The sequence below is a fragment of the Dermacentor silvarum genome, chromosome 1 (genome assembly GCF_013339745.2).
Source record: "Dermacentor silvarum isolate Dsil-2018 chromosome 1, BIME_Dsil_1.4, whole genome shotgun sequence".
Taxonomy (NCBI): Eukaryota; Metazoa; Arthropoda; class Arachnida; order Ixodida; family Ixodidae; genus Dermacentor; species Dermacentor silvarum.
Window position 1 is genome coordinate 196883719 of NC_051154.1, and position 15208 is coordinate 196898926.

Sequence of the window (15208 nt, forward strand, 5' to 3'; positions counted from 1 at the left end):
ATTATAAAAGTTTTGAAAAGCTTTTATAGACGCCACATTCTCGAGAAGTTGCTCCTGTGCTCCGATAATGAGAAGAGATACACCGTCACTTTGCTCACAGCCCTGCACATGCTTGTGCGTGCCTGGAATCAGGTAACCACAGAAACAATTGCAAATTGTTTCCGGCACTGGAGTTTCGGAGCCCTTAACGCAGGACGCAAATGAAGTTGAAGAGGACGTCCGCGCTCCGGTTCATGTACGGGAGGTGCTCGGCGATGTGGACTTCAGCGACTACCGTGAATGTCGACAGCTGTGCGGTGGTGCGGTGCCGTGACCAATGATGAAATCATCGCCCAACTCGTCGGCGAAGACAAAAACACAGCCGTGGACGATGACGACGCAAATGATGAAGATGATGTTGGTGAAACACCGGTACGACCTTCGTTGGCACAGGTGATGGTCGGACTGAATCACGCCCGGCTTTTCTTCAGTTTCGAAGAAGGCGAAGACGATGCTTTCCGGCTCATTCGAGCTCTGGAAGATAAAGCGGCAGCAATCGCTTTCAGAGGCAAAAAGCAAAAAACCATTACGGACTTTTTTTGCAAATAAATGTACCTAGAGGTGCTCTACCTTTTTTTTTCAGATGTGGCTTTCTTTAATCGCTTTCGTTAGTTCGAATTCCGGTTAATTCGAACTCATTAAATGTCCCCGTGAAATTCGAATTAACTAGCTTTTACTGTATAATCAGATTTCATGCTGCGCTTCAAAGAAGATACAGAAGAATCCCGCTGTTACGTTTCCGGGTGCTGCGTTTTCCCGGCTGTTACGTCGTTTTCGGCCGGTCCCGGCATTGCTCCCATATGACCCAATGCATTATAACCCCGCTGTTGCGTCGCAAATGTGGGACCGTTCCCGCATCATGCGTTGCGAACGCCGCCCCGCGACTGCCTCATGTCGCTTGGCTAGGTGGCTTGACGATGGGATTGGTTGCCCAAAGTGCTGGGGGCGACACCTATGAGGTATTGTCGGTTTCCACCAGCAAAAGCATGGCCTTTGAGATCCGTATTTGCTATCTTAAGATGGTGTCTATGACGCATTGGGGCCCTAAAATTGTTTTTGGCATATACATGTTCCGTATAAAGTCCAAGGGCGATACCGCCGTCGCCGCGCGCCGTATGCTGTATGTGGGAGTGAAAGCGTGCGAGGGGAGCCGATGACCGCAGCCAAATCTCGCGCACCTCCTTCCATCCCGCTCGAGGGCCCCGCTCGAGGCACCGGCGAGGGAGCGGCGTTGTACTCTGGCATCAACTGCATTCAGCGCAGCGGCACGCGGTCGCACGGGCCGCATCTTGAAGGCAGTCTGCGTTGGGAGCTGTCTAGGCAGTGTAGGTGCGTTGGCAGCTCGTAGCTTTGTGCATGCTGTGCGTTCTCGGCGCTCAGTTTGCGTGGAAGCGATAGACACCAGTAGGAAGGTCACTTCGTTCGCTGCTGCTCCTGTGCATCATTACGCCGCGTTTGTCACCGCGTGTACGCGCTCATCGAGTGTGATGTGTTTATGTTTGCCTGTGCGCACTGACACCATGCTTGTTAATATAGTTAATACCGTATTTATTCGAATCTAGGCCGATAGTTTTTTTTCAAATAATCACATACGAAACTCTAGGGTCGGCTTAGATTCGAGGATTTTAAAAAACGCGCCAGTTTTTAACTGAAACTGATAAATATGGTGCATAGTTAGCGCCATCTAGAAAAGTCAGTATCGCAGCCGCTACTAGCCGCGCCAGTAGCCAGCTGAAGTACACGAGCGACGTCGCCATTTTGACCTGCGTCGTATCGGTAGTATCGGTATGGTGCAGCATCGGCGCGCAGTGTGGCGTTATCGTAATGGCACCAAATGGGCGATGCCACTATACTGCCGCTTTCTAAACGAATACTGTATTTACTCGAATCTAACGCGCACTTTCAACACTACCCTAAATCTGCGTCGGCATTTCAAAATGGCCGCCTCGCACGCGCGTCGTGCCTAGCTACCGTAGCATGCGGAAGCTTCCTCCGTGTGCTGCAGTACACGTGCTTAGGCAATAGTCTACCGTCTGTCTTCACGTTCTCAGCGTCTGCTCTATCTATCAGCATGAAGTACCGAGTTCATCATGATGCCGCATTTAAAAGGAAAGTGATCATCTGTGCGGAGACGGACGGAAATCGGGCCGCATCACGGGCGTTCGGAGAATCCGAAACTTGCGAGCGGGACTGGCGCAAACAGAAGGAGAGGATTTTCGCCAGCAAAGCAATGCGGAACAGTTTCAGTGGACCGAAGCAGGACGTAATCTGCGACGATCCACTCCGGCGATACGATCAGGCTTGGCCCTATCTTGAAAGCAATCTGCGACTGGTAAAGTTCGCCGCTCGCCGTGTTTTCGCCGCGTTGAAGCGAGAGGCATGCTAGCACGAAGGCGCACTTCGTCTGCAGCGTTTTGACAGTTCGTTTCCGCGGTCAACGAGCGAGGTGTGTTCATGTTTGCTTGAGCGCGCGTGACACCGTGCTTGTTAATAGCGGTCTACTAATTTGCTACCGCATTCGATGCACCGCCTTTCGGGCGAAACTGCGACTTTTTTTATTCATCGCAACATCAGTGCATCGGGAGGAAATCTATTTTACCAAATTTTTCCTCACGGAAAACGGGCGCGCGTTACAATCGAGGAAGCGTGAGAATCGAGTAAATACGGTAGTTGTGCTAGCCGTAGAGGCATCGTCAAACGTTCAAACCGGGCGGAACTTCGGCATCGGTCTGTCGTTGGAGGGGGCCACGGGAGATGGTTTTTGCGTGCGCCGCAACGTGCGCTCCTTCCAAAAATGCAGCATCTCTAATGCGCTGGATGGTACTGAATATAGCGCACTGTTTGAAGATGTCAGCAGTAAGGAAGATAGCGACGAGGCTAGCAGCGATGGTGACAGAATGAGCTCGGCATGTTCAAATTTAATAAATGCTGTTTCATTTTGCGAATGCTGTCCTCGCTTTTTCGTTCGGCCTACATTCGAGGTAAGTTTTTTTTTTTCGGACTTCGAACTTTTGGGGAGTCGGCTTAGAATCGGAGTCGGCCTAGATTCGAGTAAATACGGTAAGCGAATGTTTACAAGTTTATACGGACGATAAAACTATTATACTACTTACTTTGTATAGCTGCCTACTAATTTGCTTCGGCTTTCGGGCATAACTAGGACTTTTTTTCCCCACGTAAGAATTAAAATATTATTGTGTGCAGTTCAACACTACTCTCATTTCTCAATTTTTCCTGTTTCTCGGCTCTTACATTTTCCGGCTCTCGCGTTTTTCTTTTTTTTTTTTTACGGTCCCGTGAAAAACTTATCAGCGGGGTTCTACTGTACTAGCTGCGTTTCCGGTGTAGATGAATCGCCAATTGACCTTGAAGCGACGACCCTCAGCAGAAACCGCACTTAGCCGTCGAGCCTCCTTGCAAGGCAGACGCCGCGTTAGCGCCGTGCGTGGCGCTGTGGCTTAATCGGGACGCATGTGCTAGTGCTGTTTCGTCTCCTGTTTGCAACTAAGGTTGCAACTAAGGCTCGCCCTATCATCAACTTGCACATTTTAATTCCCCGGTGGTGCAATTGTCGGCGATAAAGGCCGTCAAATCCGATACTGTTTGGCGCAGTTAGGCAAAATTTTCGTCGATTGTATCAGGATGGCGCAGTAAATCCCATTTGGCGCACTTTGGCGCAGTTGGCGCAGGAGTGGACTCACTGCATTGTATTACATAATTTGTTCTACAGTCAAATCCCCCACAACGAAATTTCCGCCACAACGAAGATTTTACCATTCCCCGTCAGCTGCCCATAGAAAGTAGTACAAAAAAAGTCTCTCCATATTGAAGGCGTTTTATTCGGTATTTCCGCTTCAACAAACTTTTTGAGAACGAAACTGGGACTGAATTGAAGTTGTAACTGCCGAGTAGTCAAATTAGAAGGCCCTTCCAAAGCTGTGACGATCTTATGTCCGCTTGAACGAGGTTTTCGTGAACGAAATCAAGTTCGAAGTATCGATTTACGCCACTGCAATTCATAGCCACGCGTGGTCATCACGCGCCTGCGCGAGACCATACGGGATCAGCACAATCACTGCCGTTTTCTGTTGTGTGTGTGTCCGGTCGAAATGGCTATGCCAACGAAGAAGCGTAAATTTCTCTCGAGAGAGAAGGCACATATGATCGCCGAGGCAGAAAGCGGAAGGAAAAAATTTCGCAGTTTCGCCCAAAAGGCAAAGCATCGATTGCAATAGCAGATTAGTAGACAGCTATATAAACTAAGGGTTGTAGTTTTATCGGCCGTATAAACTTGTAAACATTCACTTACGAACTAAATTACCAAGCACGGTGTCACGCGCGCACAGGTAAACATGAAAACATCTCGCTCGATGACCACGGAAACTCGGTATCAACAGCGAATTGACTTCCTCTCTCGCTTCAACGCAAACTAAATGTCGAAAGCACAGCGCACACGGCTCTACCGGCACTAGTTGCACTTTGCCCACATCGCAGATCGCTTTGAAGATGAGGCCCGCCCGGGCGCGCACTTTTTGCACGGTGCAAATTGCTTTCAAGATACGGCAGCCGCACCACAGCCGCACCACAGCCGCTGTTGTCAACATGATGCCAACGTCTAGTCGTCTGGGGAAAATGACAACCCTGGCGACTGCTTTGAAAGTAATGGATCCTTTTGACCTCGTCTTAAAAGTTATCAGAGCCCACGACAATGACAATGCGTTGGCTCTTTTAACGGACTGTGAGACTCGTGTAACGGCTTTGCTTGCCATAAAGCGTAAGAAATCCAGGCTGACAGACCTCTAGAAATAAAATTTCCAGCAAGCGCAAGCTTGCTAAGTTTGCAACTTTGTCATAAATATGCAATGAAATTGTGATAATTCAAACCGCTTCATTGCGATGGCGCATGTTCCAAAAAATGAGTGTTTCGCGATCGGCCGGGCACGCGCCTTGATGTACAAAAAATGCTGCAACAGCGGCACAAAATGCATTCTCTCGTGAAGTTGAAACTTTATTGACTGCCTTCGGTACATCTCAACCTTTGCCCCCACTCCATCACGAAGATTTCCCGGACGATAGTTTCAGCTTAGTTCGCGCAAACGTATATATACATACTAATTTCGTGTCAACGAAGTTCCTCCACAACGAAATTTTTGGCGTGTCCCGTGAATTTCGTTGTAGCGGGACTCGACTGTATAAGCGTTCGTTATATCAAGGTTTGAATGTCACTTTCAAGCACGAACTTCAGAAATTTACAGTTGTAACACTAAAGGACAACTTTAAGATCACTCTCTTAAGAGTAGACCGTTTTCAAACACAACAGCCTACCCATAACAAGTTTTCAGTTGTGTTTGGCACACATGCTTCAATATGAAAATTTGCCACCTTTTTTTTTTGGACAGTAAGCCCTTAGGCTGCTATTTTCTCGCCATATCCTCAGTCAGTACATTGCTCATAGTATTCAAAGGCACATGTAACATAATATTTGTACACCGCAGCACCCATGCAGTAGAACATGATACCCTTATGCACCAGAAAGCAACAATTATATGTGGCCATGCTCAATACGCTTTTCCCACTCTGTTGTCATGGTTACAGCAAAAAAAGGGATCACAGCTTTACAATATACATTTTCCACAATTCTAGCCTCTTTTTTTTCCTATGTGTCTAAAGTATAAACCTAGCATATACACAATTACAGCAAGCAAGAAAAAAAAATATGTTTGCTCTTTTTCTGGGCCACAGCAACATCAGAAATAGCTATGAATGGCTGCCAGTGCAGTTATTAGACGTCTCGGTGCTCTTACTGTGACCGGAGATGGCGCATGCGCATGTGTATTTAAGGAATGTGTACTGTGCCCCACTAGTCTTATATAGGGGGCGCACGCAAGGTGGGCGATAGAAGCGCTCAAAACATCAGAAACAGCTCTGTATGGCTGCCAGTACAGTTAATAGACACCCCGGCACTCTTATTGTGACCAGAGACTGTGCGTTTATAATTAAAGAACACATACTTGTCCTGCGACTGTGGCCCTTCTCACTAATGCTTCACCACATAACACAGCTGTATAGTGGCGAAGCCGATTTGAAGAAACAGGCCATTATGCAACGACATACATCTTTGCCCCCGCACACTCTTCAACGCATCTATTGATCTAAAGAGAACTGAGTTAGGCCTGCACTCCCTACACACAAATGGCTTGGATTTAAATCTGACTTCATCTAGTTACATAGCACATCATGGCAATTACAATGTGGCAGTGCTGCATAATGTTTTGTTTTTTTTTTTTCATGGTGGGGAGAGGGCAGTTTTTCGGGAAACTTATGGCCGTGTCTGTAAAATTGGGAAGATTAATCAAAATTTGGGAGTCACCCAAATTGAGAGAGTTGGCAAGTATGTTTCTTGCATGTTCGAGAAATTCTGGCCTCAGTGTCACTACAGCGTCCATAGCTATAAACAAAGTATGATAAAAATATTGCGTGTGCTGGTAGTCCTTCAAAATGCACCCAACACTCGGTACACAAGCTTTTTTTGCAGTCTGCCTCTGCTGGAATGAGGCCACCGAAAGTAGGAATTGAACCTGTGAGCTTGTCAGCAGAACGCTATAGCCACTAAGCGCCACCACAATGGGTAAAATAAAATTGAAAAATTGGGCTACACGCCTCCAAGTATAGTTTCCATTCAGTTCACTAAGAACACCACCATCATCCTCCTTTGCAACAGCAGTGGTGGTATTCGAGAAACACTCTATAAGGATGTCAAGCAGTTTAAATTAGCAAAGTAACTCCTGTCTCGCTTCCTCTTCTGAAGGCCTCAGCCTAGAACATGGCAGGAGTAGAGCTCACCTGAAAGTGTGCATGAGTGACAAGAAATAAGTTCCTCAGCCACTCCATTTCTGTTGTTCCTTGATGTTCCATGACAAACCGAGCAGCGTCCCTGGAGTGCCGACTTCCTCTGCACATAAAAATGTGAAACTTAGCACATTTGAAAACAATAATTGGTTTTACAAAGTTCTCCATCCTAAAATTGCATGCAATATAATGGTAGAACCGAAATCACATTCAAATTTCAGCACTATATTTTCAACAATATAAAGAAAAAAAATTACTTCCTTTAATTATATCCAAGGTAAACAGTACCATATAAATCGAAATATAGGTTGAGTGGGAATACAGGTCAACCCCTCGCTTGAAGTGAAAAAAAAAAGAGGAAAAGAAAAAAGAATTGACAGAACGCATTTATTTTCACAACGGTGCTGCAGCTTTGCAGCCAATTGAATGCATTGTCACTGGCAGCGAGCACACATGAAGCTCCCACACAAACCCACAAGTGCATCCTCAAGCTGTGGATGCACTGCACGACGCCCATGAAGTAACGTCTTCCATGGGCTGCATGCTGACAGTTTTCCTTTTTGTGCCCTCCAATATCACACATTTTTTTCATAAATGCCAAACTGGCCCTAATGCCATCCGCTTCGATGAAGCCTACAACATTTATCTTGAACATCGCTGAAAACTGTCTCCATGTGTCGCTACTCATTGCTCACCAAACAAAAAACAAAAACAAGTCACACACGAGGTTGATCGGAAGCGGGAACACAAGAAGAGACAGTGAGAAAAATTGTGCAGAAAGTGAGTGCAAGCATGACCTGAACATGTTTCTTAACGCTTAGCCTTATGGCATGCCAATTCACGAAGAAGCAACCCTGACTGGAATAGATACATCCAAACAATATTCATAGATAAAGTGCTCACCTTTCTTGTACATACCACAAACTGCTACACACAGCAAAATAACTGATGCTCATACGATACATGAAATAGGATGAAGAGCTTTCATTTTCTTAAATTTTTGCGCGCAAACAAACAGGGACGAAGAAAAGGAGACACAAGGACAAGCGCTCGTCCTTGTGTCTCCTTTTCTTCATCCCTGTTTGTTTGCGCGCAAAAATTTAAGAAAATGAATCTGTTCCAACTAGGCCGACTCGCAGTTATGCTTAAGAGCTTTCATTCGCTCTCTCTTTTGTGCGTCTTTTCTAGACTAATACAACATTAGTGAAACATTTTAGAAGTAATTATCAAATTATGGTTGCAGGCTTCCGATTAGAGTTGTTTGTGATTCTGATGTAATCGTCTATCACTGCAAATGCTACAGTATGTTGCAGTCGCATGTAATGCTCAAGGTATGGCACCTAAGCACCTGGTAATAAGACATTCTATACCAATTCCAATGTCGTAGTCAAGAGTCAATGCGTCTTATAATCACCCGATATAAGTTAACAAGGATAGAGTGGAGAGATTTCACCAAACCATTGCAACAAACTGTGGTCCTATATGAGGAAGAAGAGTTATTTTTTGCTTCTTGCATACCTTCTTGACATGTGCGAATGAATTCTAGCACTGCAAGTAAGTTAGGAAGTGATAAAGCTGACCTACATGCATTCCAAAGGCTCATAGCAGCCATATAACAGACAGCTTATATCTATAATTCATTGCAGGCAAAGAGCCAACAATATCTGCTGAAAACACAAACTTGATTTGGCCGATTGAACTACATTGTGATTCTGCAGGACAAACAAACAATTTGTTCCCACGGCCATGAGAAAACTACCGTGCGTTGTGAGAAATGTGGAACCAGAGTTCCGAAGAAATATTTAAATTTATATCACTCCCAATAAGGAGTGCATTTGCATGTAGGTCAGCTCAAAACCAGCGTTTTTAAAAATTGTTCTACCAATAAATTGCCAATACTACGTCCAAAAGGCTTTTTATCAACGAAAATTTAAAAAATTTTTCCAACTTGTCGAAGTTTAAGCACATACATATATATATATATATATATATATATATAAATATGGGTTAATATTGAACAAGAGATTCGCAGGGTCAAAATTCCCCGACTTTTCCAGGTTTTCAATTACTTTTGTAGTAAAACTTCCACGACTAAAAAAAACATAAAACAGCAGCAGTCTTTTCAACACAATTTTTCTTACGTCCAAACAATTAGTCAATCCAGAAGAAACAACACTTGGGGGAAAATTTTGAGCTCATACTGGCAGCAGGAAAAAATCAAAGTACAGTAGACCCTTCTATCAATTTGACTCCAGTTAATTCAATTTTTTGGTAAATTTGATCACGACTGCAAATCTTGGCCCGCCATACATACATTTCTAAGGTCTAAACTTTCCTTATCACAACCTTGAGATTGGCCTTCACTGGATATTCCAACTTAGCTGGTCAGCACGCACACACTAAACCACAATGGAAACATCAGCAGTGACTCCAATAGCAGCAAGCATCTGTCTTGGCAGTGCTTAGTGTACAGTGAATACATTAAACAAACGTCATCTCCAGTCTAAAATGCCCATTTTCAGCCTGTGTACCTGTGCTGGCACCAAGACCACAAAAAACAAACTTCATTATTTTTTTTTTCTAAATTCTGAAAATGTGCTTAAAAATATGTGGCTAGATTATCACTTGCAACACCATATAAGCAGATGGTGTCAAGCGAAACCTTGTAGGGCATCTGAAAGTTCGACAACTGTTATGGTCAGGCTCGATGGGGCACTTGATTATGCTATGATAAAACCCGAATAATAGTACCTCTGTAAACAAAGAGCTCTCATCAAGCAAAAATATAAATTAAAATTGCTTCTTTAAAAATGTCAGCAACCAGTGAGCATAGCTTTAACGGAACCCACTTGTCAATCATATAAGGAATATCCGTTTTTATTTTTTTAATATCAGTGCAAAAGTGTTATTTGAAGCTAAATGCACTAGACATGAAGTCGATCTATATCAATTTACACTTAAAAAGTTGTGGCTGGCTACTACACTTGGTAAAGTGCATTCCCATAATATTTCTGGCAGAAAGAAATGTTTGTCTACCTCAGTGCCATTAAAATTTCACAATGCAAGGAGAGACATGGTATAACGAAAAGTGTTAAATATTGCCCTTAATTTCCTGAGTACAGAAACATTTTGTGGGTAACTTAGAGAAATTGCATGTTGATGTACATTATTGGTTATCATTCTTTTTTTGCTGCATTTATTGTTGAATCAAGAAATACAACTTGAAGCAGGTCTGAAGTTTATAGAACTCTTACCTTTGTTCACTGTCTTTTATTATCTGATATTGGCAGTCTTAAACATAAATAATTGGATAAAAATGCTGCCATGCAACAAACACAATTGAAAGGGGAAAATGAACCCGAATTAGAGGAAATGGCACTTAGTTCAGCTGTAACCTGCACATTGTTGTGGGCCATCTAAAAATATCAATGATGGTTCATTAGACAGCAGGACCCGTAATAACTTGTTTAAGCGAGTCCATTCAAAGCATTTTTTTTATGCAGAAAAAGAATTTTCAAAATTGGATCACTCCTCCACCCACAGTCCTTATTCCACAGTAAATCTTCACTGCAATGCACATCTTAGTCAGGAGAGCCATTGATGTGTTGACAGCATTTTTTCGTACACAAAAGTGCTGCAGGAGTGCTGGACATGTGGCTTTCACAGCACTGCCACTTAGTTATTCCTACTGCGTTTTTCAACTAAGCGTGAACACTTGGAGTAGCAAGTTTTGTTTAAGCCTGCCCAGAGCATCCATTTTTTATGGGGCGCATGCACACTTTATTTTAATAATGGTTAACCTTAAGCACCCCATGTGATCCTTCGGGGGAGTTGCACTGGAGAAGAATAAAGGTTGGACAGCTTCTCCGGGGACATTGAGCAGGCACTGAAAAGTATACAGGAGGCTATATGCTTGCTGCATATAGCGTCTTGCTGTACCACAAGAGTGTGGTGCAAGTATTGCTATTTCCTTTCGCATGTTTTTTTTTTTTTTTCTATCTTGCACCCATCTTGCAAAACTTTTACAATGCTTTGCCAAACAATTTTTTAGTAAAACTTCTCAACATTTGTAAAATCAGAGAACAAGCCTAAGTTCGTAAACATTACACAAAAAATTTGGGATAGCTACGAGTTTGATAAGTAAGCCAGCTCCATGCAATGGTGGCTAATCAGATGTTCGCACAAACAAGAGCAGAAATGCATTAAACATTTCCACCATGGCAGCTGCGCACATGCAAAGCCCAAGAACTTCGTTGCAAATGTTGACTCTCAGTCTGAATTTTTATTTGGATGTTCCAGCTTCACCCACATTATTTTGAGTATGACAATAGTGAGCATGATTCAGGTTATGACCACAAAGGTCAGCCAGAGACGACTACAAAAAGTGACAATTGTACCGCTGAACCATAAGCCTTGCTTGGAATAGATCTGCCACGATTGTCCTTCCAAGTGCCACTTTGGCAACATCTTCCCAGATCTTACAAATTTACGCAAAATATACAATGGCAAGCTTTTAGGTAATCATAACCTAGATTTAGAAATCTAGATAACTGTTCTAATTAATGCATGCTTGGAATTGTTGCCCCCCCCCCCCTCAATGATCTCAAATAGTCCCAAAATCACAAATTGATGACTAGGGCTTAATTATAAAGTCACAGGCATATAAAGCAAAGACTGATGCTATCATACTCTTTTCCAAGAAGAAAAAAATTCAGCCAACCTACCTTGTGGCCTGTCCTTCCTGCGATGTCCCCATTCTTGCCTACTCCCAGACGGCCACTGGCATCAAGTTCATCATCAGAGTCACTTTCAGACTCATCACTCTCACTGCCTGGTAGTCGGTAAAGACGACCTACACGCACCAAGCGGCCTGCTGTGACAGCACGCTTCACAGCAAGCCGCAACCGCACTCCAGGGTCCAACCGCAGTGCCTGCCGCACAAACTTGACGATGGCACGAAAAGTTGAGCCACCTTTCTCTCCAAGGGCGCGCACAGCCTCGACTGCAGAGTGCATAAGGTCCGTACGCCGGTGGATGCCTGCACCAATAGCAGCGGCAGCCGCTACCGCTGCAGCACGGGCTCGCCCAGGGCCGCCGCCAGCCGCCGAAGATGCAGATGAGGTGGCCCCACATTTTTTCTTGGTGGTAAGCTTCAATGTCTCAGCATCCTTGTACGAACATTGGCCCTTGTTCATTACCTGCCAAGCAGCAATACCCATAATTGTCATTACTCCCTTGATGACAACCCCACAACCCATTTATGCACATTCCACAGAAGAGACAATTTCACAGCAAGTATGAAAACTGCTGCTACACAACATCTCTACAAGTCCAAATTTAACTATGCTCACAAATGAGACATTAAGTGGTGATCTGTTACCAATGTACATCCACTTTATAAATCATGCAAGAGAATTTTAAAGGGCCCCTCAGTAGGCCGTTGGAAACTTGGTTACACACTGGAAGTTGTATAGCACCGTCCACGGAACACTCTACTACGTAAATTTTTAGAAGGGGTTTATTAAAAATGGAGAAAGAAGTAAATGAAATGTTGTAAGGCCATGCTGCGGGTAGGTGAGCTGGCCTTCCTTCAGGAGAAGCTCTCTCCTATTGTCTCAACCAGCGTACGCAAGCAACATTCTTCTCCTGCCGTTTCCCACGAATTAGAGCTGCAGGCCCACATAACCCAAATTCCACCTCCCCCCTCTGCTTCTTGATGCACAGCGCATTTCAGGAGTTATATTGTGCACTCTGTATTTCGCCGGAATTCCAGAGTTGTCATGATGCTGCTGGCTATATCTGCGCTGCAGGTGTTGTGCATGTGACATGGAAATCGTACACATGTGATGTCTATAATGGCGACGAGAGTAGCTCATCTGAGAAGGGTGCATGAACTTTCATTTGAATTTTGTGCCATTTTCAAAACGTATATCAGAGTAATACTGCAGACACAAATGTCACCTCGAGATCTACACCCATGCTTGTTTGTTTGCAATGCCTCAATCTAGAGAGCAGTTCTTTAAGGTGGTTGCTCCAGAACTAGAATGATGTACAACTGCTTTGTCTTTCTAACGCAAATTAAACTTGTCCTAATAAATTAATAAACGTAGACCCATAGCAAAATAGTGAGCCTCTCCAAATCAAATTTAACTAATCAAGACAGAACTTCACAGCTTTTAGTGTTAAACTCAAAGTCAAGCATAGACAGATATGAATGATGAAAATCAATTGCTTGTCCTTTATGTTTCATGTGTCTTTTTTCAAGCAATTTCTATATAAACCTTTACCTATATATATATACCACATGACGAACTTCTCACACATACACTTTTTTCCACTCTGACACTCCTAATGCATAAAAAAATCTTGGGTATAGACACTGTGCCCACCTTTTATGTGCATTTCATGGAATCTTAATGGAATATTCAAGATACCTGTATAGACCTTTTCTTCATGGGCGCCGCGATATTGCATAGGTAAGGGTGCCATCTATGGACAATCGGCATGCTGGCTTAGGCGAGCGCTTCATGTTGTATGCCAGGTATACACTCAGCGGCAGTTCCTGGTGGCTGTTCTCGCGCTTGCGCCATCTATTTAGTATGACATGGCATCTTCCAAGCGGGAAACGGTTTTCTGAAACGTACTCAAATGATTCATGTCGGCATGGCCAAAGTTTCTGCTGGCACTGAGACAAACGGAGCACCCATCGCTATGTGTGCACGAGCGTTTGAGCCTACAATCAACCTCGAAGATCAGTTGCATATTTCTGAAAACTCGTTTCATGAATGTGACCTTAATGTAGCATTCTCAAATTATAAGCTGTGGTTTAGCAGCAACGAGTTGTTACGAAACATAGGACGGTCAGAATTCTGTGGGTACCATTCTGCTGTGGAATAAGTTGTGCTGTTTACTTTTACAAGAGTTGGAAATTGTTATCTGTAGATACATTGTGCGATTACGTTGTTTATTAGACGAGGTGGAGAACGATCAGCGAAAGTGGTCAGAGGCGGTGTTTTTTTGTCATTAATATATCCGGAGAGTTTCCCTTTCACAAGAGACTGCACTGGACTGGACATGTCGAAGTATAGAGCAGACAGCGCTTTTGGCCCTGTACGAAGATAGCGAGCTGGTACAGTGCCAGAAAATGCTGTCAGCCGTATACGCGGACACGTCCGGTGCCGAGTCACCCAAAATCTTGTGAATGTGAAACTACCTCTGAAAGTGATTACCTGAGAATGCTGCCCTAGATATTGGAAAGTACCCAACACGCGTGCACATTTGTAGATTTTTTCTTTGTGTTTGTTGTGGTACTTTTCAGCTATTTTTTAAAAACTATTGGTAATTCCACAGCATTTGCGTATCAGGTGTGGGAATCTAGTACCCAAGACGGTCTCCCGCACGGCAAACATCAAGCGTGAGCGCCAAGCAGGTTTGGGGAGAAAGAGAAAAACCTTCACGCGGCTTGCGCATGGCAATCACAAGCGTTTTCAGCGCCACAGGGCATGTCACGTGAGATCACTTAGACGTTGTCCAAGTCACTTTGGTCTCCAGCAAGTGGCGAGTGCGGAAGTCTCCATCGCTGCTCCCGTTTCCCTGTACCTGGTTAGGTTTTTGCCATGGCAATTGCCACGGCCACCTTTGTCGCCAGCTGGGAAGTCGGAAGCTCCTCTTTACCTAGCGTGTTATTCTGTTCGAGGGAACCCTCAGTGATGTAAACTATAGCTAGCTGGCCTGCTCGAAGTGCTAGTAGCAATTGTAATAAATGCCTTCAGAGTGTACACGTGGCTGTCATTCATTGCTTCCTCGAGCTTCTACCTGACTGCGGTCGATGGCAGTCGTGCACCACGCGTGGTGCGTGGTGTGCCAGCGCGCTGCACGGCGGGCAGAGGCGTAGTGCCGTTGGCACCCCCAGAATCCCTACAGAGGGCAGCATCTCATTTACACTACACTTGAATAAATTTGTATGCGCTTTTCGTGGCATGAGGCACCAAAAGGATTCCTGTTTGCCCAATTAGGGTTTCACCCTAATTGGGCAAACAGCAAAGGCTGCGTGCGGGACCTCTGCACTCCACGCTGAAGAGAGCCATCCACTTCTTAACAGTTTGCAGAACATAGATTGTGTGCATTTTATCTTTAATGCGAGTCTCTTTGTCCAAAACAATTTTTGTCGTTCTCATTAACAGGTGTGTTTTTCAAATATAAATGCACTTGAAAAGTTTTTTTTTTTTTTGTTTCTGACATGTACATGTGCCACTACCTGTCTTTCGAATTTGGAAACATGAAAGTTACAAATAAATGTTACAAATTGATCCATTATGAC

The 15208-nt window shown here is 44.2% G+C and overlaps 1 protein-coding gene across 21 annotated transcripts in view; it reads right to left on the reverse strand.

Annotated features, from left to right (window-relative positions):
* Nucleotides 1–15208, reverse strand: part of LOC119436613 (histone acetyltransferase KAT6B) — a 133898-nt gene that overhangs the window by 98137 nt on the left and 20553 nt on the right. For all 21 annotated transcript variants that reach the window (XM_049659181.1, XM_049659168.1, XM_049659146.1 and 18 more), the window contains exons 3-4: nucleotides 11613–12086; nucleotides 6883–6991 (exon numbers count right to left, since the gene is read on the reverse strand). In XM_049659181.1, coding sequence (XP_049515138.1) covers nucleotides 6883–6991; nucleotides 11613–12086 — 583 coding nt within the window. The remainder of the gene's footprint in view (nucleotides 1–6882; nucleotides 6992–11612; nucleotides 12087–15208) is intronic.